At 38.0% G+C, this 27,660-nt stretch overlaps 2 protein-coding genes across 7 annotated transcripts; one reads left to right on the top strand and one right to left on the bottom strand.

The window, feature by feature from the left end:
- Positions 1-533: 533 nt before the first annotated feature.
- Positions 534-16,076, top strand: hps4 (HPS4 biogenesis of lysosomal organelles complex 3 subunit 2). Its single transcript, XM_039771739.1, has 13 exons — positions 534-648; positions 1,868-2,134; positions 2,316-2,406; positions 3,776-3,919; positions 4,614-4,721; positions 5,127-5,243; positions 5,434-5,528; positions 5,952-6,024; positions 6,829-6,950; positions 9,671-10,682; positions 14,271-14,400; positions 14,738-14,849; positions 14,952-16,076. The coding sequence occupies exons 2-13, from the start codon at positions 2,103-2,105 to the stop codon at positions 15,121-15,123; spliced, it is 2,208 nt and encodes a 735-aa protein (XP_039627673.1). The 5' UTR covers positions 534-648; positions 1,868-2,102; the 3' UTR covers positions 15,124-16,076.
- Positions 4,873-27,660, bottom strand: asphd2 (aspartate beta-hydroxylase domain containing 2). Of its 6 annotated transcripts, none has more exons than XM_039771742.1 (5): positions 27,543-27,660; positions 24,621-25,697; positions 22,902-23,015; positions 22,518-22,660; positions 4,873-4,932 (listed from the first exon to the last, which is right to left on the bottom strand). In XM_039771742.1, exons 2-4 carry the CDS (start codon positions 25,441-25,443, stop codon positions 22,551-22,553), a joined length of 1,047 nt encoding a protein of 348 aa, XP_039627676.1. In that variant the 5' UTR covers positions 25,444-25,697; positions 27,543-27,660; the 3' UTR covers positions 4,873-4,932; positions 22,518-22,550. The 6 variants fall into 6 exon arrangements, with proteins under 6 accessions (XP_039627676.1, XP_039627675.1, XP_039627674.1 ...); XM_039771741.1 differs by having other exon boundaries at positions 4,917-4,935; XM_039771740.1 differs by lacking the exon at positions 4,873-4,932 and having other exon boundaries at positions 19,398-22,660.

Here is a 27,660-nt window from a genome sequence, read left to right as displayed (position 1 = left end):
AATACCGGAAACAAACAGAATACAACAGAAAAAACAGACAATAAGTTAGTACTTTTACTACTACCGTTATCACTACAACTGCTTTGTGTTCACATTTAACATGATTTTGGTCACGAATGAAAGACTGTAGTATTTTGAGTCTGTACAATATTGAAATTTTGGAGACGAAAACCTACACAACCCTAAGTAATTAATTTGAGTTACCCTTTAATACTCACTGTTCAGTCTATCGGATTTCAGGAGAAACGCAGCGCTTTATGATGGCCAAAATTAAATCAAGGAAACCCAGCAAGTTAAAAGGTGGAAGTGTCAGTTAAATTACTTCAGCTGTTAATCTAAGCTTCGCAAGTGGGAAGTTTGCTAAGCGGAAATCAAACTTATTGCGTTGAAGTTAACTTTTTACTTCAAGTAATGTTGCATTCTATGCACCTCTTTGCTAGAAATCAAAGCTACCCTCTTCGGAAATTAGATTTCACGACCGATTTCTTTAACAGCCCCGCTCTGCCAGCTGACTACGAGTTATGTCCCTCACGCGCCGCCGTAGCTGTACCACTTCCTCATATGACTACATTCTTGTGATCGGCGGTGTTCCCTAGATCGGAGAGAATTTGTGTGAGAGTAGGACAAATCAAACAAGCAAGACGCAAGGTGAGTTGGGATGCGTGTTGTGCTGCAAAATTAAATCCCGGTTCGTTGAGTAACACGAGCTACACAGAGAGAACAGCGTCACCAGAAGCCAACGTTAGGTTGCCATGCAGTTAACTTTTTGGGTGAAGTAAGACGTATGTGCAGTCACGAACCGAGGTTTGAGGGTAAGCAGGAATGTAAAGAACTATTACGTGGAAACGAACACAAGGACGCAAGTGTATACAAATACAAGTACAATGACAAGTAGTTGGTCATAGGACAGGGTGGGGTTCTGCATTCTAGGCTCCTCGACGATGAAAGGTTTCCACTTTCAGACCCCCGCTCTTCTATTTTCTGTTCAGTTGTCACAGTAATTATGAAAGACATGCACTAGTATGGTAATTTAAAATTAGGGTGTAAAGATTAAATATCTAAAGTTTTAAGTTATAGATGGATCGCAGTTCTTTCATGTCACCAGTTTCCAAAACGTTAGCCATCGGTTTACTGAAACTCCAATAGCAATCAGGACGTCAGATCCAATTCCAGTAGTTACTGCCAACACGTTTTTAAAAGAATTTCCTGGGAAGTTATGATTTCTTTGCTGTTAGGATCACTTGTATTACGGAGTACAATGAATTGAGTGGGGGTGTGGTTTTGTGAAAATTAAAAGCAAAAGTGCAAATTTTGTAAGAATTCAACAGTGTGCGACTTGTTTATATAATGATAAACGAGGTTTAAGTCCAGCGGTGGGCTGGTGCCCTGCCGGGGATTTATTCCTGCCTTGCGCCCACTGCTGGCTGAAATTGGCTTCAGCAGACCCCCGTGACCCTGTAGTTAGGATATAGAGGGTTGGTTGGAGGTTTGAGTCAAAACTTGTACTGTGGAGATGACAGACCTGTACTAGATGAGATGTGTAAGTGGAGGTTACAGTCTTGGAAGAAAGTATTGTGTTTTATTATGCTTTGTGTCAGGCATACGGTGTAGGTAGCAGACAAAACACCAGAATTCAACAACTACCTAGTCTGGTACTGCAGAGGCACTGAACTTTTGGGAAATCAGAAATTGTAATAGGCATAGAAGGGAGACTTTAACACCTGCAGATGTGGCCTAAATGAGACATACTTGCTGACAAGTGTATCTTGACTTCTCTTAATTTTCATCATACATGTCTGACTTGAACAGACTCTGCCAGTAAGCTGATGCGGATTTCTTGTCCATATGTTCAATTTTTTTTTTTTAGTGACAAACAATCAGAAGCTGACTTGACTCTTCTCACACATGATATTGAGAAGTGCAGCTGGAATGTTGGCTTCATGACTGATTTTAAAGCAGAGTAGAGGAAGAGGAGGAGTGAACTTATCAAAGGATTATCGGTAGCAGGGTGGGGCTGGGTGAGGGGCCAGTCCTACTCCTCACTTGTCCTGTGCGGTTTATAGGGCAGGAGAGGGGTGCTGGTCCTCAATCCGCCTTCATCAATGGCTGCCCAGCCTTCCACTGATTTAAAGTGGTAAGTCTCACTACGTGACTACTGATGAACTGCTATGCTGAGCTGGTAGATTCTAGTTTCAATCCTTGTCTGGGTTTTGTTTTGAGGACAATAGCTATAGTTACAGTGCCTTCCTGTTTTACATTCCTCTTTCCATGCATATCAGAAATCCAGTTTGGTAACTCATGGATCCCTTTTCCAGGTGCAATTTTTTTTTCCTGTATGATGGATCCAAGGTTAAAGGTGAAGGAGATCTCACCAGAGCTGGAATTTCCTATTTCTACCCACCACAGGTAGGTATCTAACAAGGACATGGTATATAGTTGTACAGACAGTGTGGAGTCCAGTATTACTTCATGTTGACAATTCTAGAGGAGTCACTTTTCTGCACTCAGCAGGAGTGGGATTTGTAGCAGAGGCCAGGCCAGCTGAAAGAATAGACAGGGAAGCTGAGACTGCTTGGCACTGGTTAATACAGCTATTGAAAATGCTACCAGCTACAAATTACCTAATTTTAAAATTGAATTCTTTGGAAGTGTTAAAATTTCACCCAATAAAGTTTAAAGATAAATTACTTTTGATATTTTACTCAGTAAAAAAAAAATCCTTTGGTTTTTTTTTATTAACATTTTTACTAGGGGCAAGAGAAACTGAAACCTATCATCACAAAAGTGTTTGCAAGGCAGGGACCAACCTTGGATAACTTGATAACCAACTGCAAGGCACACTCATGAATGCATACATACATAGATACTCCCACATATACAGTCTTACAGCATGGCAATTTAGAGTTGGCAATTAATGTCAGTCTTCCGTACATTTGAATAAAAGGGAGTACGTACACAGATACAGGGGAAAATTCTTCGCAGACTGTGACTGGGCTGTTTTCCTAAACCTACTGTACCCCTTCATTCATTTTATAAACTAGCTTACTCCATTATATGGTCATAAAGGACCCAGGTCTAATGTGGTGTGGTGCACTGGGTGCAAACCAAAGAACCATCTAAAATTGGATGCTGGTCTCTTGTAGGGTTAATTCATTCAGAGGTTCACTGTGGAGACATATGTGTCCTAAAGAATAAATATCTGTTTGGTCTTGATACCTTGGATTGCTGTTGTTTGCAGAGATAGTATCATCCATGTATTGTAATGGGATATCCTGTTGATATGGCAAGAAGTGGGATAAAATTGTACAGGAGCACTATAGTGCAAACTTAAAGACATGAAGAAGCAGATGGGTGTGAAATTAAACCTTTCCAGGAGCAGGCCACTAAAATAAAATAAAGTAAAGTGAAGTGTGTGTTATCTTTGAAGTATGTTTAGTGCAGAGCACACTAGAGCAAGGGAATCCTGAGTAGTGTCATAGCAGACTGCTACAGACATTGCTGCAATGCAATCATTTCTTAAACCTGTAGCTTTTAAAGCCCCTGTAAGATAAAACTGTAAAGCAGACAGAGAAAAAAAAAGTAATCAACAACAATGAAAGTGAAAGTAAAATTTGCATGTCTTGATAAGTGCAGTGATAGAAACTGAGTGGGATAAGAAACCCAGAGTGAGACATTTTATGCTTGGAAAGAGTGGGTGGTATTACAAAGAAAGATTGGTGGTGGTGTTTTTTGGAGCAAACCTTGGAAATGAAAATATACCTTGTCTCTCTTGCAGACACTTCTTGATTATCAGGAGGTGCTATGTGGCCAAATTGCTGGTGTCGTCCAGTGTGTCTCTGACTTGTCTGCCTCTCCACCACAGCTCATCAAATTGCGCAAGATGAAATTTGCCATTCAACTTGATGGAACCTTCTTGTGGGTGAGTGTCTTACTTATCTGATAGGTAGGGTAGGAGTCTTTTTGTTTTTTGCCAATGTGCCAGTCTGAAGAATTTTTTTCTCATGCATCCATTTATATGAGAATTACAGTGGAACGGTTAATTGTAAAACTGTTATGCTGTTTTTCGCAACAGGTAAGATCTAACATTAGACAATTTGATATCTTAAGTAAAACGTTTCTGTTTCCTCTGAAGATATTGGAGATGGTGGGGCTTAATCATGTCCTAACACCAAATTCTGCAATTTTTACTTTAAAGCCCTCTGAAATAAAAGAAGTGAAACTGAAAATGTTGTTTAGTCTTTGTGGAACCCTCTGGTTCTATCTTACAATGACCCTTTAATTTTTCTTCTTGATCAGCTCATTTTGCCCTCCTCTCTTGAGGAGTCGGGGTGCGGATTGAGTCAAGGTATTCTGCCTTCTCATGTTTTTATTTAATCTGTTTGACAACATTTGCGTATGATTTCCTTCTGCAATTTGTAGGGGGTTGCTTTAGTATGTGAGGAGTTGGGGCTCTAACTGTATTCATGAAAGAAAAAAATTGAGAAGTTTCACATTTTACTGTTATATTAGAGAAGGTTTGATATGGCTGTGACTTCATCTTCTGTTTTTTCAGGCTTTTAAAATGGAGATGTCTGTAAAGCACATGGTTTTCTACTTTCTTTCTCATCCTCCAGGTGCTGGGGTGTGCAGTTGAGCTTCCTGACATCAGCTGTACTCGTTTCCTGAAGCAGCTGATGGGACTGTTCCGCTTTTATCATGGCTCCTTGCAGAGGACCTACCAGGTAGGGAGGGCTTTTTGCCAGCCCTGTGTGTTGTTAAGCCAGGCAGATGAGGTTTTCTGTTATATACATATATATATATATTTAAATTTGTTTTTGTTTTTTTTTTTTAACCTTGGTATTGGTCAGAGGTCTAAGTTCCTTCAGGTGCATGAGTTCTATCCTTAAGCTAACTAGGTTATCCGTAGGATGTCTGTCATCACACTCCACTGAACTGCTGAAAGACAAAAAAAAAGCACAGGAAGGCGAGATGTCAGAGTATAACACTATAATGAGGGAAACATTGATACCTTAAATGGGCTATGAATAGGAAACAATGTTTTACAAATGTTTCTTAAGGAAGAATTTTTTTTTTTTGTCTCACAAATGTGCATATTTTTTTTTCCCCCCTTTGCCCCAACCTTGCAGGTCAGTTCACCAGAGGTGCTCTCAAGCAGCTGGGAGCGCTATGTGGAACACATTCAGAGTGATACCAATGATCTCCAGCATGTGTTTGGTGCCCTTAGAACTGTGGATCGAAACAAGGTGCTGAATAAATGTCTCTGAATGAAGGGATAACATTCATCTAAGAGAGGAATTAGTTGCCAGTCTCCAAAATGGTCAGACAAGCAATGACTGCCCCTTTGCAAGATGCTAACGTCCTTGTGTTGGAATCAGGATGCATTGAAGGCTATGCCATTTGCTCAGAGTCAACTTTCTTTCTCATCTGTTGCAGGTGGAACCACTTCTGCTCCTTAAAGCTGCCCTAATTCTGCAAGCTTGTCAGCGGTGCCCTCTAGTAACTGCTGGGTGTATATTGTACAAGGGACGGTAAGTATATCTTTAACTATTTACTCTCCCCTGTCCTTTTTCTTTGTCTTTATTTACAAAGTCTTCTCAAAACTGCATTCTTAGTGTGATATCAAATTTTACTATCTCACATATCTTTGAGGACTGTACAAAAAGAATAACAATTTTTCCTCCTATGTCACTAATTAAGTATCTGTGCATCACTGAGCCAAACTATACCACCTCTTTGTGTACTGTGATGGCAACAGTGGGGTCTGTTGGGTAGAGAATTTGGAACCTGTAACCCCCAGTGCTATTTCCAGCTTTGCCAATAAGACTTTCAGCAAGTCATCTTTTTCAAATAGGATGTGGTCACTGTAAATTGGTCTCTATCTTGGTTAAACTTTGTCCACATTCAGCATGCTGCTCCCAACACTGGACCTTCATCGCAGTTGCTTTCCTCAGGGTTGTCAGCTCGCAACTTCCCCCAGACATCGCAGCCAGGATCCTGGTTCCAAGCACCGCAAATTGCAGCAAGGTAATACCAGATCATTTTTGTTATAATTAGCCTGTCTCTGAAATTAGATTAACAAGTTTTGCATTTTTGTTTTCTTTTTTCTGTTTTACACTGACTTGCTCCCAGTAGGTTGACAAGATCCTATCTATGACTTAAATTATTTCTAAAATAAGTTTGAGTGATTAGCATGTACTAAGCTACAAAGCAATAGAGAACAAAATTGAAAGTACAGAACAAGTATAGTACTACTGTAAAGTACAGTTAGTGTCGGGCTAGATGAATATCTAGAACTCTAAGTGAACTAGTTTGACAGTTGATTGGGTCAGTACAACTCCAAATGTTTTGAATCATTTAATTGTTTAGTAGATAACTTGTTGGTGCTGTACAGTAAGAAATTTACTACATAAAGATAAGGTTCATTGATTGGGCTGCTAATGTGCTTGCTGGATACTGCTTGGTCTACAAGTTGAAATGCAAACTTGGAACTGACAGTAAAATGGAATGTTTTTAATTATTCTTGAGAACTGAATCAGAACAAAGGAGTTATAATTATGTGAAAACAGTGTTTACTACATGGATATGGATAGTTTATAAATGAAAGAAGTATTATATTGAGTATTGCATACAAAAAAAAAAAATAGTTTTTAAAGTAGGCATGTAACAAATCATATATATAAAAGTGGTTACAAGGAAGGACAAAACCTCCTTCATAAATATAAAATACATTCAAAACATGATTGCTTCATACAAGTTTGACAATGGCTAAGGACTGCAGAAGTTCACTGCTTAGTCTAATTTTTGTTTCATATTATGTTTTACTCCCAGGTCAGTGAGGATGACGCACGAACAGAAGAATCCGAGTTTGTGGGTGTTAGCACGCTACCTGTATTCCTAACTTCAACAGAAACTATAGACCTTGAGCAGCACCCTGTAAACCACTGGAACAGGTACACAAATGACTGCAGTAGAGCTGTGAACATTAGATATTAGATTGGTACAGTGTTTGCCACTCACTAAGTGGAGGATTAATATGCACATTTTATATGATCTAATGTATTAAAATAGAGATAAACAGTACAGTTGGTATACATTATATGTTATAGTACATCATGCAACATGAATTAAAAGAAAATAAAATACTTTTTTAATTCAAATAATTTTAATATTTCCCCTGAAATTTAGTAATTCACTATGTTGTTTAATTTTCGTAAGCAAATGTTTTCCAAATTACACAGTTTCTATCTGTAGTGTTTAACCACTATATCGTGTATGCACCTAGAAAAGTAGTTCCTCATCCGTTTTTCTTATAATGGTGAGCATGTTCTTAAGAGTTGACTAACGATCCTGGAGGTGACTGTTACTTAGTTTGCTTCTCACAAGACCAAAATAAACCAGATGAACAGAATCTAATAAATATTCACTTGCAACACTCATCGGTGGAGCAGAGAAGTAATTTGTCTCCACAGCTTCATGAAATGTATTTGATTTTGTAATCTACTTGTGTGGTCTTGAATTTTATTGCATTAGCCTTTGCATTTTTTAAGTCAGTGAACATTGGGTATGTGTTTACTCACACCAAACTGTACTTGCATTGTTTTTTAGAAAGCCCATGATAGACTAAATTGATTTAAAGTATACAGTAATCTAAATTTAGCTTTGGTCTATCAATGTTTTAATCTCTGTCTGTTGCTCTTGCCCGTCTTTTTTTCCTCATATGCAAGGCTAATAATTGCATTGGAGAAAGTAATGTGTATCTGTCAGGAATTACGCACCTGTAAATATTAGTTTGTTATGCTTCATGTTTATATGAATAGGTGTATTAGTGTTCCTCATCCTTCCTGTTTGCTTAGTCCTATAATTAGATTAGCAGTAGATTCTTCTTCATGTATCATGGGCAAACAATAGAAGCAGTAGACCCTGTCAGTCTGCTTCCACACTTTTCAGAGCATAGCGAGTGATATCTTCATTTCATCATGTCCAGAACAACAAAACTACACTGTTACTGTGTCCACACCTACATCAAATGGCTTATTGTGTGAGCCTGCAGTATTGTTTCCAAGTACTTCAGGTAATAGCAAAATCACTCCTTTGGTTTTTCTGAAACTGAACCCTGAAATTGCATATTTTATGTTGGAGCTGTCATTTTGTTTTTGCATGATACAAAGAATAGGCCTTGTGGTTGCCTTACAAATAATGCTGCCAGCACAGGCTGTGGATCCCAGTGACACTATGAATGGATTAAGTAGGTGTGAAAATAAATGGATTTATGTATTGTCATGAAGTTTATTGTATACTTAATGCAATCTGATTTAAATTTCAGATTTCCTCATGTCAAGGTTTTTGTATATGGAAAGTATTCACCCTTGATCTCCCAGACTGCTGCCACAGTTTTGTTGTGTTTCAACACATTCCATATAATATTGTATGGTTAACAAAACATGCTTTATGTTCTGAAGGATTATAATCACCTTTTCTAATAAAGTGAATAAAAATATAAAACTCAAAAATTCCACTTTGAAAAGTACTTAGCCTTAACATGTATGATTATTAAATCATACAGTCAAACGTATGGCCATTTCATTTGAACAAACTGTTAATTTGAACCCACCTTGAATATTTAAACTAAATTTACCGTGCAAGTTGAAAAACACCTGTCTCTGTGAGATTACAAAGCAGTATAATGACAACAGCACTTCCTCAAGAACTGAGGAATAGATATGATGACACAGTTCAAATGACAGAGAAAAAGTTCCAAAGAATATTCAATAAGTTACCAGAAAATGGACATACACTTGCCCAAACATTTTATAACTCAGATCATTACCCAAAAACTCAACAATTATGCAAAAAGAAAATTGGTTAGAGAAGTTATAAAGGGGCTAAAAACAACTCTTAAGAATTTTCAGTGTGCCAAGGATGAGAATGGAGGAATTGAGTTTGTTAACAACTGTTCAGGTGCTCCACCATCTGGGATGTATAGTAGAAAAACAAGGAAGATGCCATATTTCAGAAAAGTATATAAATTCGCAAAAAAAGCACACAGCAGCCCCTAAAAGAACATATAACAAATTTTGTGGTCAAAGACAAAAATTGAAATGGTTGAAGCAAAAAAATGAAGAAATACTGGAGAAATACCACCTACCTGTACAAAAGATCTAAAGTTGTGACATATTGGTACAAAGGAGGTGTTAGCTATAAAGCAGACTCGCACAAAATATCTTTATATAGTACAAGCTAAGTCATTTTTGTAATGTATTCAACTTCATTTTGAATGTTGTATTATCTACTGCACTTTTCAAAAGCAAATGACCCTCAAGTGTTGATTTGTGCACCAAGTGGACCTTTAGCCATCTTTTCTGAACTTCTTTCTTCATGAATTAGACATATAAGTTGAAGTGTAGCAGACAGGAGGAAGCATACCTGCATTATTTATCCAAATTGTGTCATTTTGCATCTGGAACATCTGTTTCCATAAGAAGCAAGTCTGAAATGGTATGTCTTTGCTATAAAATGTTTCTTAGAAACTATAAAAATAATGAATCCACAAATCAAATATTTGGAAACTGTAAAGGGCAGCCTAAAATTTTAAATCTTTAAGGTGGCAGAGGTCAATAACAAGTCCCACAAAACAGAATGATTTTGTATTAATACATTATTTTACTTTCAGGACATCACCTTCTTTACTTCGAAGATCTGGAATGGGGAGATTACGTCTTTCCAGAACACTGTCAGACATTGCTGCCTCAGATGATTCCATCAGGCAAGGTGATCAACTACCAAGAGCTCAAAGTCCTTTTGAAAGTAACTTGGTGGCATCCTCTGCTGGACCTACTTTCCTGCAGCAGGTAGAGTCTTCCACTGAAATGGACTACCTGACCTTTTCCAGCTCCAGTCCCAGTACACCCCATAAAAGTAATGATCTTAAAGCTGGTATGTCTGTTGACCACATTATGCCCACCCAAAATGATGAAGAATCAACTTGGCCACCTTGTCTTGGACTGGAGACAGACAGGGCCACTGAATCAGAAGGAAGGAAGTTTGACAGTCCCAAAGAAATGTGTGATGTGAGCACAGAGAATATGGAAAATAACACATTCCTTAAGTACACACAGGTGATAGTGAAACCTGAACGGGTTGATCAAAAACAGTCCAGCAATCCAAATCACTTTCATGATTCCAAAGAAAACGACAGTACTCTTGATACAATCATGACAATGCATGTTGGTGATCTGGAGGAGAAGAAGCTGACTGAGAGTGACCTAATGGAAGATGAGCTGCCAGAGAAGGTCTGCAATAAGCACTCGGGGGCAAAGGAGCATTACCAAGAATCAGAGTCATGCAAAGCAGATGGTGAGCTTCTGGATTTGGGGGACACAGGAGCCACTGTTGCTAATCTATTGGAGCTTGCTGATAAGCAGCCTAATTGCAGTGCAGAAACCAGGGTAGACAACATTATATTAGTTTCCAAAAACATAACGGCAGAAGAAGACTGTGAGTACAGAGAAGAAGAGGAACAGGACAGCACAGGATGCTTTTGGACTACAGCCGAAGGGGAGAGTTGCGATTCCCATGACACCTTAGTAGAGATGCAGCTTTATTTGCATTGTGTGAAGGAACTAACCTTATGCCTGCTGGTCAGGTGTGAGTTCATAGAAGATCGAGAAGCCATGGAAAAAGTGGTAAGAATTCTGAACTGAACTTAACTCTTTGATTAATTTAAACTATAGGTGTCCTCACATTTTGGAATATTTCAGTGGTTAACCTTACCAGAGCATTCACACTACCAGGACACTTGCGGTTCTTTTATGTTTAATATCCATATATGGTTATCATTTCAACGCAAATGTTTATTCCAAGATATGTTATATGGCTACTTTATTAACACTAGAATTACCAGAGCCTATGAAAAAACTCGTAGATCCGGCCCACCTTAAATCTGTTCGCACCTCTCCGCCAGCGTCTTTTGTCCTGTAAATGTGCCGATAAAGACAATCAGCAAGCAGCCTACTATTCGATCCCCCCACTGCCGCAGAACATGCACAAAGTTCTCCCAGCTCATGCCTTGATTATCTGGGAGTGAAGTGCTGGAGTTTTAGAGTGGAAATAATAATAGATCATTATTTGGAACACATGCATTTCATGTGTGCTCCGTTTCTACAATAATCTGTGTAAACACATTTTTAAAACAAACATTTTTCATATTTTAGTAGTAAATGACAAAATGTAGGCAAAAAAATAAGCTATATAATGTATAAAGCCTGAAGTCCAAAGATCAAGTAAACACTTTCACAAAAGGTTCAAAGAAAAGACAACAGCTTCCATGGTTTGGTGGAAATATTTGCTGACTTGAAATCAAGAGTCTCTGGTTCAATCCCGACTGTCTCCTATATTTGTCTTTTTCAGTAGTGAGCTGCTCTTATTGTTCCTATTGTATAGTACACACATACATTTGGTTTGTGTCTGTAACAGACTGTGTACATTTATAGGACTTCTAAAAGTTAACTTTTTTTTTTTTTCACTTTTATTCTCTCAGTCACGATCGCGATACATACTACCGCCCTAGAAATCTGACGCTGTTAGTTTTTATTTGAAAATGGGAATAACGGTAGACGTGAGTGGTGTTTCGAGGCAATGGAACTGGACATTCTCTGATCTGGAGGGATAAAAGCTTACAAACAAATGCTGGCGAATCTGCCTTCTTCGTATCTCTCCATCACTTAATTTTTTTATTCAGTTTTTTTGAGCGTTCCTGCTCACACTGAATTAGTATGCACCTTATGGTCTATGATGTAAAAAAAAAAAACAACAGAGACATAGGTATATATGATATATGGAATTATTCATTTTATGACCTGTATAGTACATTTCAGAAAACATTGTGGCACGGATGCAACATTATTCATATTCATTCACATAACATCTTCCGGTTGTAATCAGTGACCACATTTTTTTATTTTTTTTTCCCAATCTTGCCAGTCTCCACGACGCTGTAAGTTGGTGTTTCTTTTGTATTCCAGGACATGCAGAGGAAAGAACAGTACAGAGAGGTCAGTTCAGCGCTATATGCGATCATCAAATTCAAATGCTAACAGTTCACACACACGCAAGGACCGTCCTTCCTACATTTACGACACGTGTACCTGTTGCAATGTACACACTTCTCTCTATGCTGTGGTTTCTATTACACATTTGACAAAAAAAAAAAACAATATATGTGACATTCTGAAGAAATCATTTTATGACCTGAATAGTAGAGATCAGAAAACATCATTGCACTAATGTATTATTTGAAAACGAACCGTGTCAGATCGGGTGTGAATTTACTCTGGCGCTGTTACTTAGAGTCAGATCTTTACAGCGTGATCGTGACTGAGAGAATAAAACTTAAAAAAGCTAACTTTTACAAGTACAATAAATTTATACCCAATGTCCCATATATTTTGTCTTTCTTTTTTTCTCCGTGCTGTGCTGACATAATGCATCAGAAGGCGTGGACTTATTTAGTGCGGCAGGAACACGTAGGTGGCCAGTAGTTGTGTGCTACAACACACTTGACCTGGTGGTGATCAACGCACATGTACTGTGCAAGGCATGCACAGGGGCCACTGAGAAAAGAAGTGTGTTCATGGCTCACCTTGAAGAGGAACTTCGTCATCGCATCTTACTAGAAAAGGCAATGGAAAAAGACAAGGAGGATGCAACATCGACAAGCTTCTGTTCCAAGACAGCCGCTTTCCCCAGGAAAATATACTGAGTCAGTGTCAGGTGCCCTTTCAATGTAACAGGAACCAAAGCATAGAGAGAAGTGTGTACATTGCAACAGGTACACATGTCGTAAATGTAGGAAGGACGGTCCTTGCATGTGTGTGAACTGTTAGCATTTAAATTTGATGATTGCATATAGCGCTGAACTGACCTCTCTGTACTGTTCTTTCCTCTGCATGTCCTGGAGTACAAAAGAAACTGCCCCATTAAGCAACATAGAGACTGGCAAGATTGGGGGTAAAAAAAAACACACGGTCACTAATTACAACTGCAAGATGTCATACGAATGAATATGAATAATGTTGCATCCATGCCACAATGTTTTCCGAAATGTACGATACAGGTCATAAAATGAATAATTCCAAATATAATATATACCTATGTCTCTTTTTTTTTTGACATAAGGCACATACTAATTCAGCGTGAGCAGGAACGCTCAATAAAACTGAATAAAAAAAAAAAAATCAAGTGACGATGTGATACTAAGATGGCAGATTCGCCAGTGTTTGTGTGTCAGCTTTTATCCCTCCAGATCAAAGAATGTCCAGTTCCATTGCCTCAAAACACCACTCACATCTACAGTTATTCCCAGTTTCAAATAAAAACTAACAGTGTCGGATCCCTAGGGTGGTAGTATGTATCGCGATTGTGACTTGAGAGAATAAAAGTGAAAAAAAAGGTAACTTTTACAAGTCCTATAAATATACACCGTCTGTTACAGATGCAAACCAAATATATGTGTATACTGTATAATAGTAACAATAAGAGCAGCTCCCTACAGAAAACAGCAAATATAGGAGGCAGTCAGGATCGAACTGGGGATTCTTGATTACAAGCAAATCTTACTGCTACTCCACGGAAGCTGTTGTCTGTTTCCTTGAACCTTTTGTGAAAGTGTTTATTTGATCTTTGGACTAAAGGCATTATACATTATATAGTTTATGCCTATATTTTGTCATTTACTACTAAAATATGAAAAGCGTTTCTGTTTTAACAATGTGTTTACATAGATTGTTGTAGACACAGAACACACAAGAAATGCATGTGTTCCAAATAACAGTCTATTATTTCCCCTCTAAAACTCCAGCACTTCACTCCCAGATAATCAAAGCATGAGCTGGGAGAACTTTGTGCACGTTCTGTGGCGGTGGTGGGATGGAATAGTAGGCTGCTTGTCTTTATCGCTACATTTACAGGACAAAAGATGCTGGCGGAGAGGTGCGAACGGATTTAAGGTGGGCCGGATCTACGAGTTTTTCCCAAGGCTCTGGTATTTCTAGTGTTAAATCTAAAACTGTCTATTCAATCCCATGTGTCAATTTTTGTCAAATGCTCTGTACTTCTTTTGGCCACAGCCCTCGTCCTTTTTGGGGTTAGTAGAGATTTTGACATATGAAAGAATGCTCTTTGTACATGCTGTTCAATGTCCTGAGGCCCTTGGCTGTTTTAATAATCTGAAAGTGCCTGCAAGAGCTTGACTTATTTAAAAATTATTTCTCCAGTACCACAGCAGTCTTGCTTCTCTGAATGGACTGGAGGTGCACTTGCGGGAGATGACTTCAGGGGAGCAGCATAATGCAAGGGGTAGCTACACATTTGCTCACTATGACTGCATTCAGGACACACTCACCAGTAAGTAACACTGATTTGTGCTTTGTGAATTACAAAATAAGCTTCTGATTTAGAAACCACTCTCTGTGTACAATAAAACACTGAATTGATCATTAAACCCTCTTTTGCTTCCACTAAAGAAGGAAATGCTTTTCAGCTCAGAGGCCACCAAATGTTTTCAACATTGGTTTAAATGCCTTACAAAATTGTGTTTTTTGACTGTATAAATAAGTTGCATGTGATAAGAGAAAATCATATTAAGTGATCTTGTTTATGATTTGTCCAATATCTGTGGTTTCAAAATATACTCATTGTGTCCAAGAAATGCTAATTGAAATTTCTTTCTATCATCTTACAGCAAATTTGTCCATGGCTGGTGCAACACGCCCACAGCAGACTTTTGTGCGGGCAGCTGCTCTGCTCCACAGTGATTTCACATGTAACACATCCCTGCATGAGACTATTGTGAGGTAGGAACTCTTGTGATATTGTCTTTGTGCCACTAAGGATTCCCTCCAAACATTGCCTTTTTTTTTAAATTTAACATTTTTGTCTTTGGTTTCTCATAATAGAAATGCCTCAACTGCTGTCTATGGCATTCAAAACGCCACACAAGAGACTTTCTTTCAACAGTTGATGGCACCCCAGAAGAATTCTGGCATCCCTAATCCCCAAGACAGTGCTTTCTCTCTCCCAGGTAAAGCTAAACAGAAATTGCTAAAACATGGTGTTAATCTGTTATAAAGGAAATAAAGCAGGAAAAGTCTTGCAGTGAGACATAAAGACACTCTCTGTGATTTTCTAATGGGACATGGAAGGCAGTGGAAAAAATCCATCTGAACAGGAAAACACAGTGAAAGACATTTACCATTCAAGACTCAGTACAAAATTTTTTGTTGCTATTTTGTAGTAGCTTATTCAGCTTGATTTTGTTTCTTCACTAATAAAGTAAGCTTTGACACAAGCCATATTTTTGGGGAACATGGAAAAAGCTTTTCACAACAAATGTACAATTGTCAACAAACACATCATTCTTCAGTTTTAGTAGTCCTTTTATATTAAAAATGGCTCTGCAGAATGTTCAATGTTGAATACCTTAGAGACTAGGGACAAAAATATCCATTTGAGAAACAGTCCGTAATGACAAGTGTGAGAAAATGGAGAGACTGATCTTAAATGAGTTGCCTCATTCCAGTTTGCTCAGAAAAGTCTGTTCTTCCACTTTGTGGCAAGTTTGCCAAATAAAATCTATATAGAGATCAAAGGGGTATATATTTGCTATTAAAGGTTCTTTTAGTTATAAAAGTAATATACTTTAAAATTGTTTTTTCTAAAAGAATAGTACCACGTATCCACGTGTGTTTTATACTTTGACTTGATGTACAATGTATGCTACATGCCATGCTAGGATTCTGATTACCATTGATCAAGGTAAATTTAGTTTCCTTTAAATTTAATAAAAATGACTAACAGTTATAAGCAGTGTTAACACTGTGTATACATAGTACAGATGTTTAGTGGAACAATATTGTCCAACATGGAAAATGTTGTACAGTAGTTTTGTTACTAATGTAATTTTGAATGAGAGAGGAATGATGTTACGGTTATTGCACTCACTGGGAGTGTAAGCAGAAGTTTGCATTGTTTTTTAAATGTTGTCTGTAACCCATTACTGCAAACAAAGGAGGAAAAAAAAAGCTGCGCCCTATATAGCACTAAATGCACTGTGTGGTGGAAACTTGTAATTCGTCTTTGCATTCTTTTGCCCAGTCTATGTGAACAAAGACATTGGTGGTAAAACCATCTGTAGGTCTTATTTATTCCTGTCTTCTTAATTGGTTTCAGCTTGATAAAGATTTTTATATTAAGGAGGGAAAGATAAACTTACAGTTGGCTTGGGGGTCGGGTAAGTGGTTTTGAATTGTATTTAAACTGATTCTTCTTCCTATTAAATGCTATTTGGTAAAAGTTTATAGTTGAGATTTCAAAGGCACAATTACCTTATATTTGGTTCTGTGGTAAATTAGTGTGATAAAAACACCCATATCAAAAAACCTGAGCTTGAGTTTTAGCCTAATTTGCATCTGACCTGAACAAGTGGTACTTAATGTGTAGTACTGCATATCCTTTAAATTCCCAGTGTTTGCTTACTTATTTTAGTTCAAATGGCAATAAAAAGTGTACTAATTTACCTTTTTATATGTTTCACAGAAACATAGTGGAAGAACCAAACAGCACAAAGTACAAGTTCTTAATGATTCACCCAATTGCTATACATGTTTGTATTCTGCTCAGAACTTGTAGGAGATGGTGCACAATATATCAAGTAGGCAAGCAATAGACATCAAAATTTGAGTACAAGAACTGTAGTACTACAGTGTACCTGAAGGTGAGATTAAAAAAAGTAGGCATCAAGTAAAACCAAAATTGTTTGAAAGGCAGATTGGGTTAAGAAAATAGCAAAGGATTATAAAGTAGTATCAAAGTACATTCTAAAGAAAACTGGTTCACTTAAAGTATACAAATAGTTCACAATACAGTAGTTGCTGATAAACCGAATGCTGTGTCATATGCACTAGTATCTGTATATGGAAACTGGTTGTCTATAACGGACTTTCAGTATTTATCAGAAACAACTGAATTGTCTACTTAATAAGAACGCTAAAGAGACATAATATAAATGTGTCTGATAAACTGACACTTGAAAATGCAGTATATCTCCCTAAAGCAGGATCATGCAGGCTGTTATATATTAAACAAAGAGAAAAAGCCAAATAACACAATTTTAATGAGAAAGTAGAGTTGGACTTGGCCTCTGATTAAAAGCTCAGCTGGAATAAAAATCAGAAACCACTGCATTAAAAGTGGAAAATGTCTTATTGTAGATGGCTCTTTCCACAAAGGAACTGACCTAAATTCTATTGTTTAAGTGAATTAAGTACATTTAATTACATTGATTATATAACAACTTTTAAATAATTTATGGTGGTATTATTTAAGAAGGTTGGTCAGGCCCTGACATGCCTGTAGTTTCTAAATACTGAGTATGAAACTACTACTGTGTAATATGCAAGAAACAAACTTAAATGCAGTAAATATTATAGTTATAATTAGAGAAGTTTTTTTTTTTTTTTTCCTTTCCCTTCACAAAATAATTACTGACTTGGTACTGAATTGGTTAGCATTTCTTCCACATAGATATAGTTGTCTTGAGTTCTAATCCTAGTCAGGATAAAGATGGTGTGGAATATGTATATTCTCCCTGTGTCTGTATGGGATTTTCTCCCAGGTGCCAAACATGTGGCATGTTAAGATTATGGGACAGCTGTTTTGTCCTGAATGTGTGAGTGTACACTGTAGTAGATGTTGACTGCATTGTATCAGAGCCGTCCTCCAAGCTCAAGCCCACATGAGTCTTTCCAGGATTAAACAGGTTTAAAGATGGTTGAATGGATGCTTACGTTTTTATATTAAATAAAAGTGTTCTTAAGTTTTGAAATTCAAAGCTGAGATTTGCAGGTGCCTAGACAATTGTCTATGTGTCAGGTGTGAAAAGCTATTACAAGTACTTCCCAAAATGCCAACATGATTATGAATATGTCACCTATGTAGATAACATGACAGGAAGTGCAAGCAATTCAATGGTGCAGTTAACATATCTCCATTATGTGCACACAGCAGTCACAAATTTTCAAATAACTGAGGTTAAAGTGAGTTTTCCAGAGTTAGCATTATACAAAGGGATGCCATTTGTACAAATAACTCAAGAAGAAAACTAAGTGTATTTCAGGTGCACACTTCCGGTATGTCTAAAGACCACCCACTGAAAACACACGTTCAAATCACACACATGAAATGTATGTATATGGCACAAGGTTGATGAAATACTGTTGCGTTAAAAGTAATTTTTCAATCACAATTTTTTCTCATGTAGATGCAGAATAGTTAAATGAAAAGCAATTTAATGAAAATGCAAAGAAAACATACACAAGCACAGTATTAGGGGAGGGTTAGAGTAAGACAAGATACCCAGTCTCTTATTCCACATGGTGACCTGTACATTTAAAATGAAAAATGGACAAGTAGCATAATATGCTGTATCAATGATTGGACAAACTGCAGTACACAACAAAAATGGCATTTGACTATTTTCACCAGACTTCAAGACAGCAATAGGAACTGTGTGTTTCATCAGTAAAGGATTTCAGCCATCTTAGGAAAGCTGACCTCTATCATAATTTTATTCTAGGTATTATGAATTGTAGGAAGGGTCTTACTCTATTTAATACTTTTCTCTGTGAGCCATACAGTGGTTTATGAAAATACTCAGTAAGGTAACCAGACAACATACAGCAGCTTTCAATGGGTGCTTAAAAAGGCTACTTCAAATCTCCTACACAGGATAGTGGTTCCACTTGAATGCCTTACAGCTGTATCATGCTAACTAGCAATGCAATTCTCTTTATAATGTTGGAAGATGGGTATAGTGTGGTAACTCTAAAGCTGGAGGTTGTTGGCTGTCAAGACAGAGCTTTCCTTTTCATGTCTAAGAGGCTGCTGCTTTTAAAAATCCAATAAACATAACTCAGAACATACCTGCTGGTTCTCCCTGGGGCATCTGAAGGGAAGATAACCCATAAAGGTTGTGTCTGTAGATGAAAGGATCCCTTAGATCCTGTTTATGGATGTTCAGTATCTATTTCATGAACTGTTATGCCAGTCTGATAAGGGGGCTGCCTGCTGCAGAGCAGGAAAATAATAAGTAAGCAGATGAAACATTGTATGTAAAATGGCTACCCTATATGTTAACAGCTAATTGCTCTATAGCAGATCTAACAAGCATTGGTTGAAAAGTATTGAACATGCACCCATTTGTCCATTTTACCCCAAACCTCTCTGTCTCTCCACCAAAGAATAATCATAAAAGAAACAACTACTGTAGCTTCTGAGATATGAAACTGTCTTTGAAGGACACCTTTTACTAAAATTAAACAAAAGTTATGGCCAGAGTCTTTTGGTGAGACACTACTGCTTTATTTAATACGTGACAAAACATGGGGAAAACAGAATGCTACCATGAGGACATCTTGAATATCAACATACCCCCAGAAAAAGTAAGCCAGTTTCTTGCCATAAAGACACAGAATTGACACAACATTCAATGGACAGACTAGCAGAGAAGCAGCCAGACTGTCTTGTGACATTTCATGTCTGACCGCTTGCAAAAACTTTGTCAGGTATAAAAATCTTAATCAACCTTTTCAACTAGTAATACAATAACAACAAGCCACGTATGGACTGAAATGACATTTGTGTTCTGGTGTCAAGCAACAGCTGGAGCTTCTGGAAGGTAAGTAGCTGCAAGAAAGCGTTTTTTTTTTCAAAAACAGATAAGCCTATTAATGCAACAGTATTTCATTTTTCCCCCTTCACTCCGTCAATTCCCAATGAACAAAAAAAAAAAAAACATACTCCTCATTGAATGTTTTTCATATAATATACTGTATTACAGAGAATTACGATCCAAAATGGGCATGTGCACACGCACTTAAATAAAAGGTGTTCTGTTCCTATGCAAAGATTACTAGATATAACAACATGCTTGTGTAAAATGATATCATGAGAGTGCTGCATTTTTTGACCTGCTACATTTGTATAGGATGAAAGTATTAAATCTAGGTATCCCATAGGGGAGATTGAGCTTTGAAAGATGTTTTGTGCTTAAAGAAATGATTGGAATAGCAAAACAGGCAAAATGCCCTCATGGGTTAATAATGACAAATTAGATGTAGCAAGTATAACAATAAATAAAACTGGAATAAAATATGTTTTGTGAAGTATCCAAAATGTTTTTTTACGCGATTCAAATCGAATTTGAACAGTTTATAGCATCTCCGTCAAAATGATTGTATTTTATTTACAGAATTTGCTGCATTCAAGTAGATATTAAAAGGCTTTGATTACTATTCAGCATCTCAAAACAAGAAGCAGCATGCATTAAAACATTCATATTGAGAACCAGATTAGACTTTTTTCATTTTACATATTTTCAATTTCAGTGGTAATATTCACAGAAAACCTCAGGCTAATAACATATTTGTGATCAATATGCTATGACATTGTTAGAGGTGGAGCTGGTCCCGACATCAAAAGCTAAAATATTTTAAATGACCAACCTTAGCTACCAAAATTAATTTTCTACTTAGAATAGAAATTAAATAATTCTCACTGTTCAAAATTCATATTAATGTCTCTTAAAGCACATGAATGCAGCATTACTAAAGAAATGTTATTTAAAAATAGTGTTGCTATTCATATTTTTATGGCCAAATGTGTTTAGAACAAAATGCTTACTTAATAACTGTAAATGTTTTTGCAGTACATTTTAAATTATAAATCTTCCCTGGGCATTATTAGCATTGGTGCCTTTCATAAAGCAAACTAGTTGTTATTAGATAAAGACAGGATCCAATAAGCTCTTGAAGAGAAAGGAGTTATAAAGGAAAACTAAACCCATCTTTGTTTGATTGTCTTCAGCCAGCAACTCAAAGCTGTTAAGTAAAGCAGTACTACATCAGCTTGCAACTGCAGGTGTATAATGTAGGCAACCCCCAGAGCAAAAAATAAGTATGACTCACTATGTGAGATCATTATAAATAATGAAAAATGTGGGAACGTTATGGGTGTCTCCAAGATTCAAGCAATACAGTATATGCAGGTTGGCAGCAATGTTAAAAACTAACAGCCAAACAATGGTGGGTTAAAATAATACTCTGCCAATGAGTACATGTTGAAAGACTAAAACAAAAAGACAACCACTGTAAAACTCCACAGAATTTAGTTTAGTCCTCCCAGAAGCTCCAACACAAAACGTGTAGCTCCATCACTCAGTTGTACAGCATAGTAACACTGCATTTAAAATACGGATTTGGAATAAAGTTACTTTGCAATCATTGCTCATCATATGTATTAAAGCACATAACCTGGAATAGCTTAAAATGCAAAAATGGTTTGACAAACCTCTAAAAACATCCCTAAATATCCACGCTTAAACTGCTGACGTTGTGCCTAAACACCTAAAGTCTTTTAACACATCAAACCCTAGGTTTCGTGTCTGAAACTTTTCACAGTATTCCACATAAAAGAGACACATTATCATGGGATCTGATCAATACTGTAACATAATGATTCCAAACACACTGTCACTTTAATCAACTAAGATGTCACATTGCAGAAATGATAAGACTGTGTATAGGTGTCACTTGCAGTATGCATTCAGCCTGAATCTCTTACGATAAACCTAAAGCTGAAAGACTTTCAGCAGAAACAATTAATGCATCTGCCAAAAAAAAAATATCACAGCTGTTCTCTGTTCAAGTGTAGTGCACAAAGCGTTGCTGTAATTTTTGTAAACATTTCAAGCAACTGTGTAACTGAAAATGAAAATTGCAGCACAAGCTGCTAGTTCCCTTTACTGAGAGATGAACCTGGTTTGGTCCAGTCGTAATTCATTACACCCAAGGACTGAACATACCTTAAGTGCCCAATATGCTGCTGATTCTATATGCTAATCTACACATTTTAATGTTTACTTTTCCAAATGACTGCACCAGTTTTTCTACAACAGCCTGGCCAATGCCTGCAGAGTAAACTTATTCAGATTTGTTTTTGTGTGCTGAAGAGAAAATTGAAAAAAGGGACTTCATTCAAATAAGCCCATCAATCCTGTGCTTCACTTAACCCCTGAAGTAAGGCCAGACAGGCCAGCTGTACATAAACAATACAAAACACAAGTGTGCTATAGAAAGGATTGTGCTGTGCCAGATCTGAGCTTGGTATTAAGCAAAGGATGCCAGTTGCCATGTGCAGAAAGCAGGAGACCACCACAACAATTCATGGAGGAGAGCATCCATACCAAATTGAATAAACCTGGGCCATAGCTCAAGGTTTCTGGAGTCAATGATATACAATTCACAAACTCTCGCTCTGCTGTCTAGTGGTCACAATACACAACTACAAGACCCTAAGAGAGTCAATCTCCCTTCAGGACAGTAACAGAGCCAGAAAGAGCGACATAAGCGCTTCTTTACAGCCAGAAATATGGAAGTCTTAAACTTTCATAGACGAAGAAAAGCTACCCCAGCCAACTAGCACCATCCAGCTTCCGGAAATCACCGCCCAGGGCTAAAAATGTAGTCCAGGGCCTGTCGCTCAGCCGCTGCCACATTTGGATGCCACAGGTCCACCATGAAGACCACTCGAGGGCCGTCCTCTGCACTTCCTAAAGGAAACACAGTCAGGTCAGTGTCTGAGGATAACCTGGTGAACAAGTCTTTTGGAAGAATTCATGCAATGCAATGTAAATTAAACCAAGAGAAATAGGTAGGAATTATACATAAATAAAAAATAACCTGAAAATTTTAACAGACAATACGGCTGGCTATCTGCAACATTTTATTGCTGTTTTAAGATTGCCAAGACAAAACAGGGCTGTGTCTGTGACACCCATGCAAACTACTCACCTTCATGAAAAGCTGTGTGCAGAAAAGAATCATCGAAAAGTAGGCAGCTGCCTTCTGCCCAGCACTGTGGTTCACCCCCAACTACTAGCTCACAGCCAGCAGGGATCCTGAGGCCTGCCAGCGGAGAGAGAGAAACCTCATTTAATTAAACCACAACAAGTTACATTGTGCACTTTTTGTAACCAGCCACTTAATCAAATGATGATTAACATCACCCAACAGTTTAAAGTGTACTGATTATCAGTTAGCCTTTTAAAATACATTAGTTCATTTTGATATGCCACTTAAAAAGTTGAATATTAACAGGACAACAGTCTATGTGTGGCCTGAAAAATTACTTTTTAGTGGTACATATTATTGCATGTCTTCCAAATTGTATATGTTGTATATGTTAGTGCTTTTAAAACATTACACTCAAATAAAGCCCATTCAAACTACTTGTTAGTAGGCAAAATAAGTTTTAGTGTAGTATTATCATTGTACAAGTTTTAGGAAAGTGTCTGGACAAAGAGTAAGACTTTCAGCCCTCCAAGTATAATACCAGACAGCATCTTCCTTGCTAGGTGAAACAGAAGGCATTAACTTTAATGATTACTGGCTATGCTGCCCATCTAAGACAGGTTGATATATATACGTAAGCAAAGTAAACCTCAGCATTAACATTTGCAATACAGTGTGTCCGTCTAGTTGCTGTGTCTCTGCTACTTACTATTTGGCACAGGATTCATAAAACTGGTGCTAATGTTTTGCAGAGACATAGCAACCGGATGGACACATAGACACTTATCCTTATATTAAGGTGGATAGGTCAAGAAAGAAAATACATAAAGCTTTCAAATTGCCAAAGGCAAACTGTACAATACCACATTTATAAAGCTAAATTTTACTTTAAAATGGTGCTAACACAAGTGATGGGCAAAATATTGGCTGGTATAAATATTTTTTTTAGCACAATGTACTTTCCAAGGAAAATGTTTTATTTCTGGATATGTGATAAAGTGCCAATATTAAATACAAATATCAGATTGTTTCTGAATAATTTAATCACATCCCAACCTAGCTTTTTATTTGTGATTATGCCAAGATCTGACTGTTGTCAGATAGTGTCCAAATTATGTTATTTACATTTATACAGGCCCTAATCACCACATCATCCTTAACAGGCTAACTTATAAGGAAAGAACTGGATGTCAAACAGTATATGTGTCGGGCCAAAAAAAAACACAAATATCTTTTTTTTGACTACACATGAAATATCCATTTTTGACTGCTTATTCATGTAAATGCATTAAAGTTAGTCCCCATACAATGGGAAAAGATAGTGAATGAGGAAAACATTTCCTGAATATAGAAAGTGGCAACATTAGACCACACATATCTGACACAAGATCCTCATTATTAATTTAAGTGTTCCCATTGTATTTGATTATTTGTCATTGTTATCTTATCACCTTGAAAGGCAGACTCCTAAAATAGAAGAATGGAAAATGCATCCTAGAGTTACTACTTTTGGTGCAAATGTCATTTTCTTTTTTGTATGAAAAAGCTAATTTCTGACCTGGCTGATCTCACACAAATATTATGCTTTTACTTTAAGGTGACAGTAAAATCTTTAAACAGTACAACCAAAGTGTTCAGGCAGAAAACAAACTCTGAAAGATTAAACTGTATGGTTAACGATGCACAAGCCTATTATATGTTCAGATTAATTATTCTTACCCAAGTGACAGCGGATGCGTACATTGGTGGGCCCATAGTGTTCAGTAATGAGTGTTCCAGGTGTCAGCACAGAGAAACAGGCATTTCCGAATACATTGTTCCCAATGAAAGTGCGCAGAGAACCAAGGATACGGTATGTTCTTGGGCAACGTCGGCAGTTCATGGGAACAGAAACACCCTGATTCACCAGATAGAATGTGTACCAATCACCATGTGGCGTGTTGTTGGCTTTCCAACCCTGTGGTGGTAGGCTGCAGTTGGAGAATGCTTGATAGATTGCCTCAAATTCTGCAAGCAGTGTGGGAAAACTTCGTTCCAGCAGCTCAACGTCATGTTTCTGAGCCTCTCGTGAGAAGTAGGGAGCAGTAGGCAGATCCGGCAAAAAGAATACTTCTGGCTTCTGGATGGATGGACGGTTTGCAAGATAGCGACCCTGCTCCCTCACTCCTTTGTATACCCGGCCCATGCCGGACCAAGTGTATCTTTTGGCATAATCCTGAAGGTTGAGGTATAATCTCTGGTTAAGTCCCTCACCGTGTGATGTGCATCGAAAACATTCCAGGGACTGGCAGTACGCATAACCATTCTGGGAGCCCTCCACATTATTATGCGGCCTCTGAAGAATGGATGCCATGGAGGCCCCCACAACTGCCCTATAGCTTCGGGGAGAAGCTGTTGGTTGCTCTTGACCTACACGATAGCAGTACCAGATAAAAAGCAGCATCAAACAGGCCACAGTAGCTAGAGCACTGGCTTCACAGTCCCGGACTGCATGTATGCCACCTGCTACCAGGTCTCTTAAACTATCTAATGACCATTCCATCTTGGCATCTGCAGGGCACTGAACTCTTATGCTTTCCTGCTGGGTGTCTTCAGCACCAACAGTGCAAATGTACTGGCAGCATTCAGGGAGATGGACAACAGCTGATGCTGGGTGTGCTGGAAAAGGTAGGCAGGCAGCAGAAATCCAAAAGGCAGTTTTCCATGGCAACAAGGAAAGCTGCCTAGCTCAGGCACGGCATAGATTCCTTTCTTCTAATGATGCCATGAGTCACTTTCATGGCTTAAAAGCAGGACCTGTAAATTAAAGAGGAGGAAAAAAATGGAGTTAAGACAAAACACTGATGCTTTCTCCCCCGCTTTCTTTCACCAACTGGAACAGATAATGAAAGTGTTCACTTGGGTACACAATTAGATAAACTTAATTGCAAAACTTCAAGGTTATCATCACCTTTAAGTCAAAAATATATGTGTTTAAATACATTTCATTTTAGCGGTTGCCTCAGAGTGTAGGAGTGTTCATGTCTGTCCTCCAGGATTTTAAAAACCACAAACCTGCATGATAGCAAAGCACATTTTTATCATGTTTCAAGATTTTGTGAAGGAGCTGCTGTCAGTCCCTATGTTCCTGCCCCTAGGCATGTATGCCAACAACAGAAAGACTTTGCCTCTCTTTCTCCAATTTATTAATGTGAATGAACAAATTTACTTTTTGCAAAAGTGTACACAAGAACATATCCAAAACTTATATACATATCTTTTTGGTTGGTCACTTATTCAAAATGGGTAGAAAGGTTAAAACGGACAAGTCCTCCCAAAAATGAAAAATTCATGAGACATGTCAAAAAAGTTATTAGAAAGACATGAATTAGGCACAACATACTGACAGGAAAACATATAAAAACTGACAGGCATGAAGAGACAAAAGAAAACAGTCTATTTAAAATTTTGCGACATAAACCATACAACTGTCAGAAAGGAATGGTTCAACAACATTAGATACACCAGGGCAGAGATGTTAAAACATTTGGAAAGTGAAGCAGCAAGCAACATAGAAAAATGGGTAAAAGTAAGAAAGCCTTGATATCTGTGTGTTCCTATCTGTAATTGTGGGCAAATGACAAGCAAGTGTCAGTAAAGTACACTTGACAAAGAGAGACAAAGTGTAGTGGTTTTGACAGACGTGAGAGAGAGCACATGAGAACCGGACACAGACTAGAAATTTGAAACAGCAAGAGATAGACCACAAAACAGTTTGAAAAAAAAAATGTGAGTAACTTACCAAGAGAGTGACAGAAAGGCACGGTTAAAGCATAATATTGGTTTATGGGGCAGATATGAGAGTTGAGACCAACCAGAAATGAGAAGCATAAGGAGATAGTCACTGAAACAGTTTTCAGTTATATGAAACGTTAAAAGCAAATAACTGAGGGACTTGTTTTCAGATTAGCATTTAAATACTGTACAGGGAATACAGGCTAAGACTGCCAAATGATGCAGAGGGCATAACACAACAGCACGTCCACGTATTAAATTGTGACACATGCACTGTGAGAGAATATAAGGCTGAATTAAAAGATGGAGTCACGAGTAACAGAAAGAAAGACGTTTTGACAAGTGAGCGGCAGGGGACCACAGGCGAAGTGTGAGATGGACATTGGTACACGCAGGCCGGACAGGGAGACTAGTCGGCGATGAAAGTGAGATACAAAAGCAGTCATGGTGCAAAAGGACGCGTGTAGATAAAAAAAAGAAGAGCAGATTGAAAAAGAGCGAAGGATATGAAAATGAAGGAACGAGAAAGGAAAACGAACAGCAGTGATAGCAAAGACTGACAGACAGAGGGGGTGGAGAAGAGCGGCAGTCGGGTAGGCGTGAGAGAAATAAAAATGTCCAAAGGACGGGAAGCACTCGGACAAACAAATGTATACGGAGAACAGAATCACTGACCGAACCACAGTCTGACAGATAGGCATAAAGGCAGACTGACGTCTCCAAGGGTGCGACGCAGTCCTGTTCTCATGCTGAAGCGCGCTCTGTTGCTTACCGTAGGAAGATACACATGCAAACCGTTCACGTACCCCTCTCTCCTGCTGATACCTGTTTTCCCCATGTCGCCCATTTAAATGACACTCATCTTACCTGCCTGCTGCTCCGTGTACACACATCTCCGGTAACGCAACGGCGTTCCCAAGGCCGGCCGTGCCGGCGCCAGTAAGCACAACACCTTACTGGACTGGGACTACATCTCCCATAGAGC

The sequence above is a fragment of the Polypterus senegalus genome, chromosome 12 (assembly GCF_016835505.1).
Source record: "Polypterus senegalus isolate Bchr_013 chromosome 12, ASM1683550v1, whole genome shotgun sequence".
NCBI classification, from domain to species: domain Eukaryota; kingdom Metazoa; phylum Chordata; class Cladistia; order Polypteriformes; family Polypteridae; genus Polypterus; species Polypterus senegalus.
Note: the sequence above shows the minus strand (reverse complement) of the source record. Positions and strands in the feature narration are given on the sequence as shown.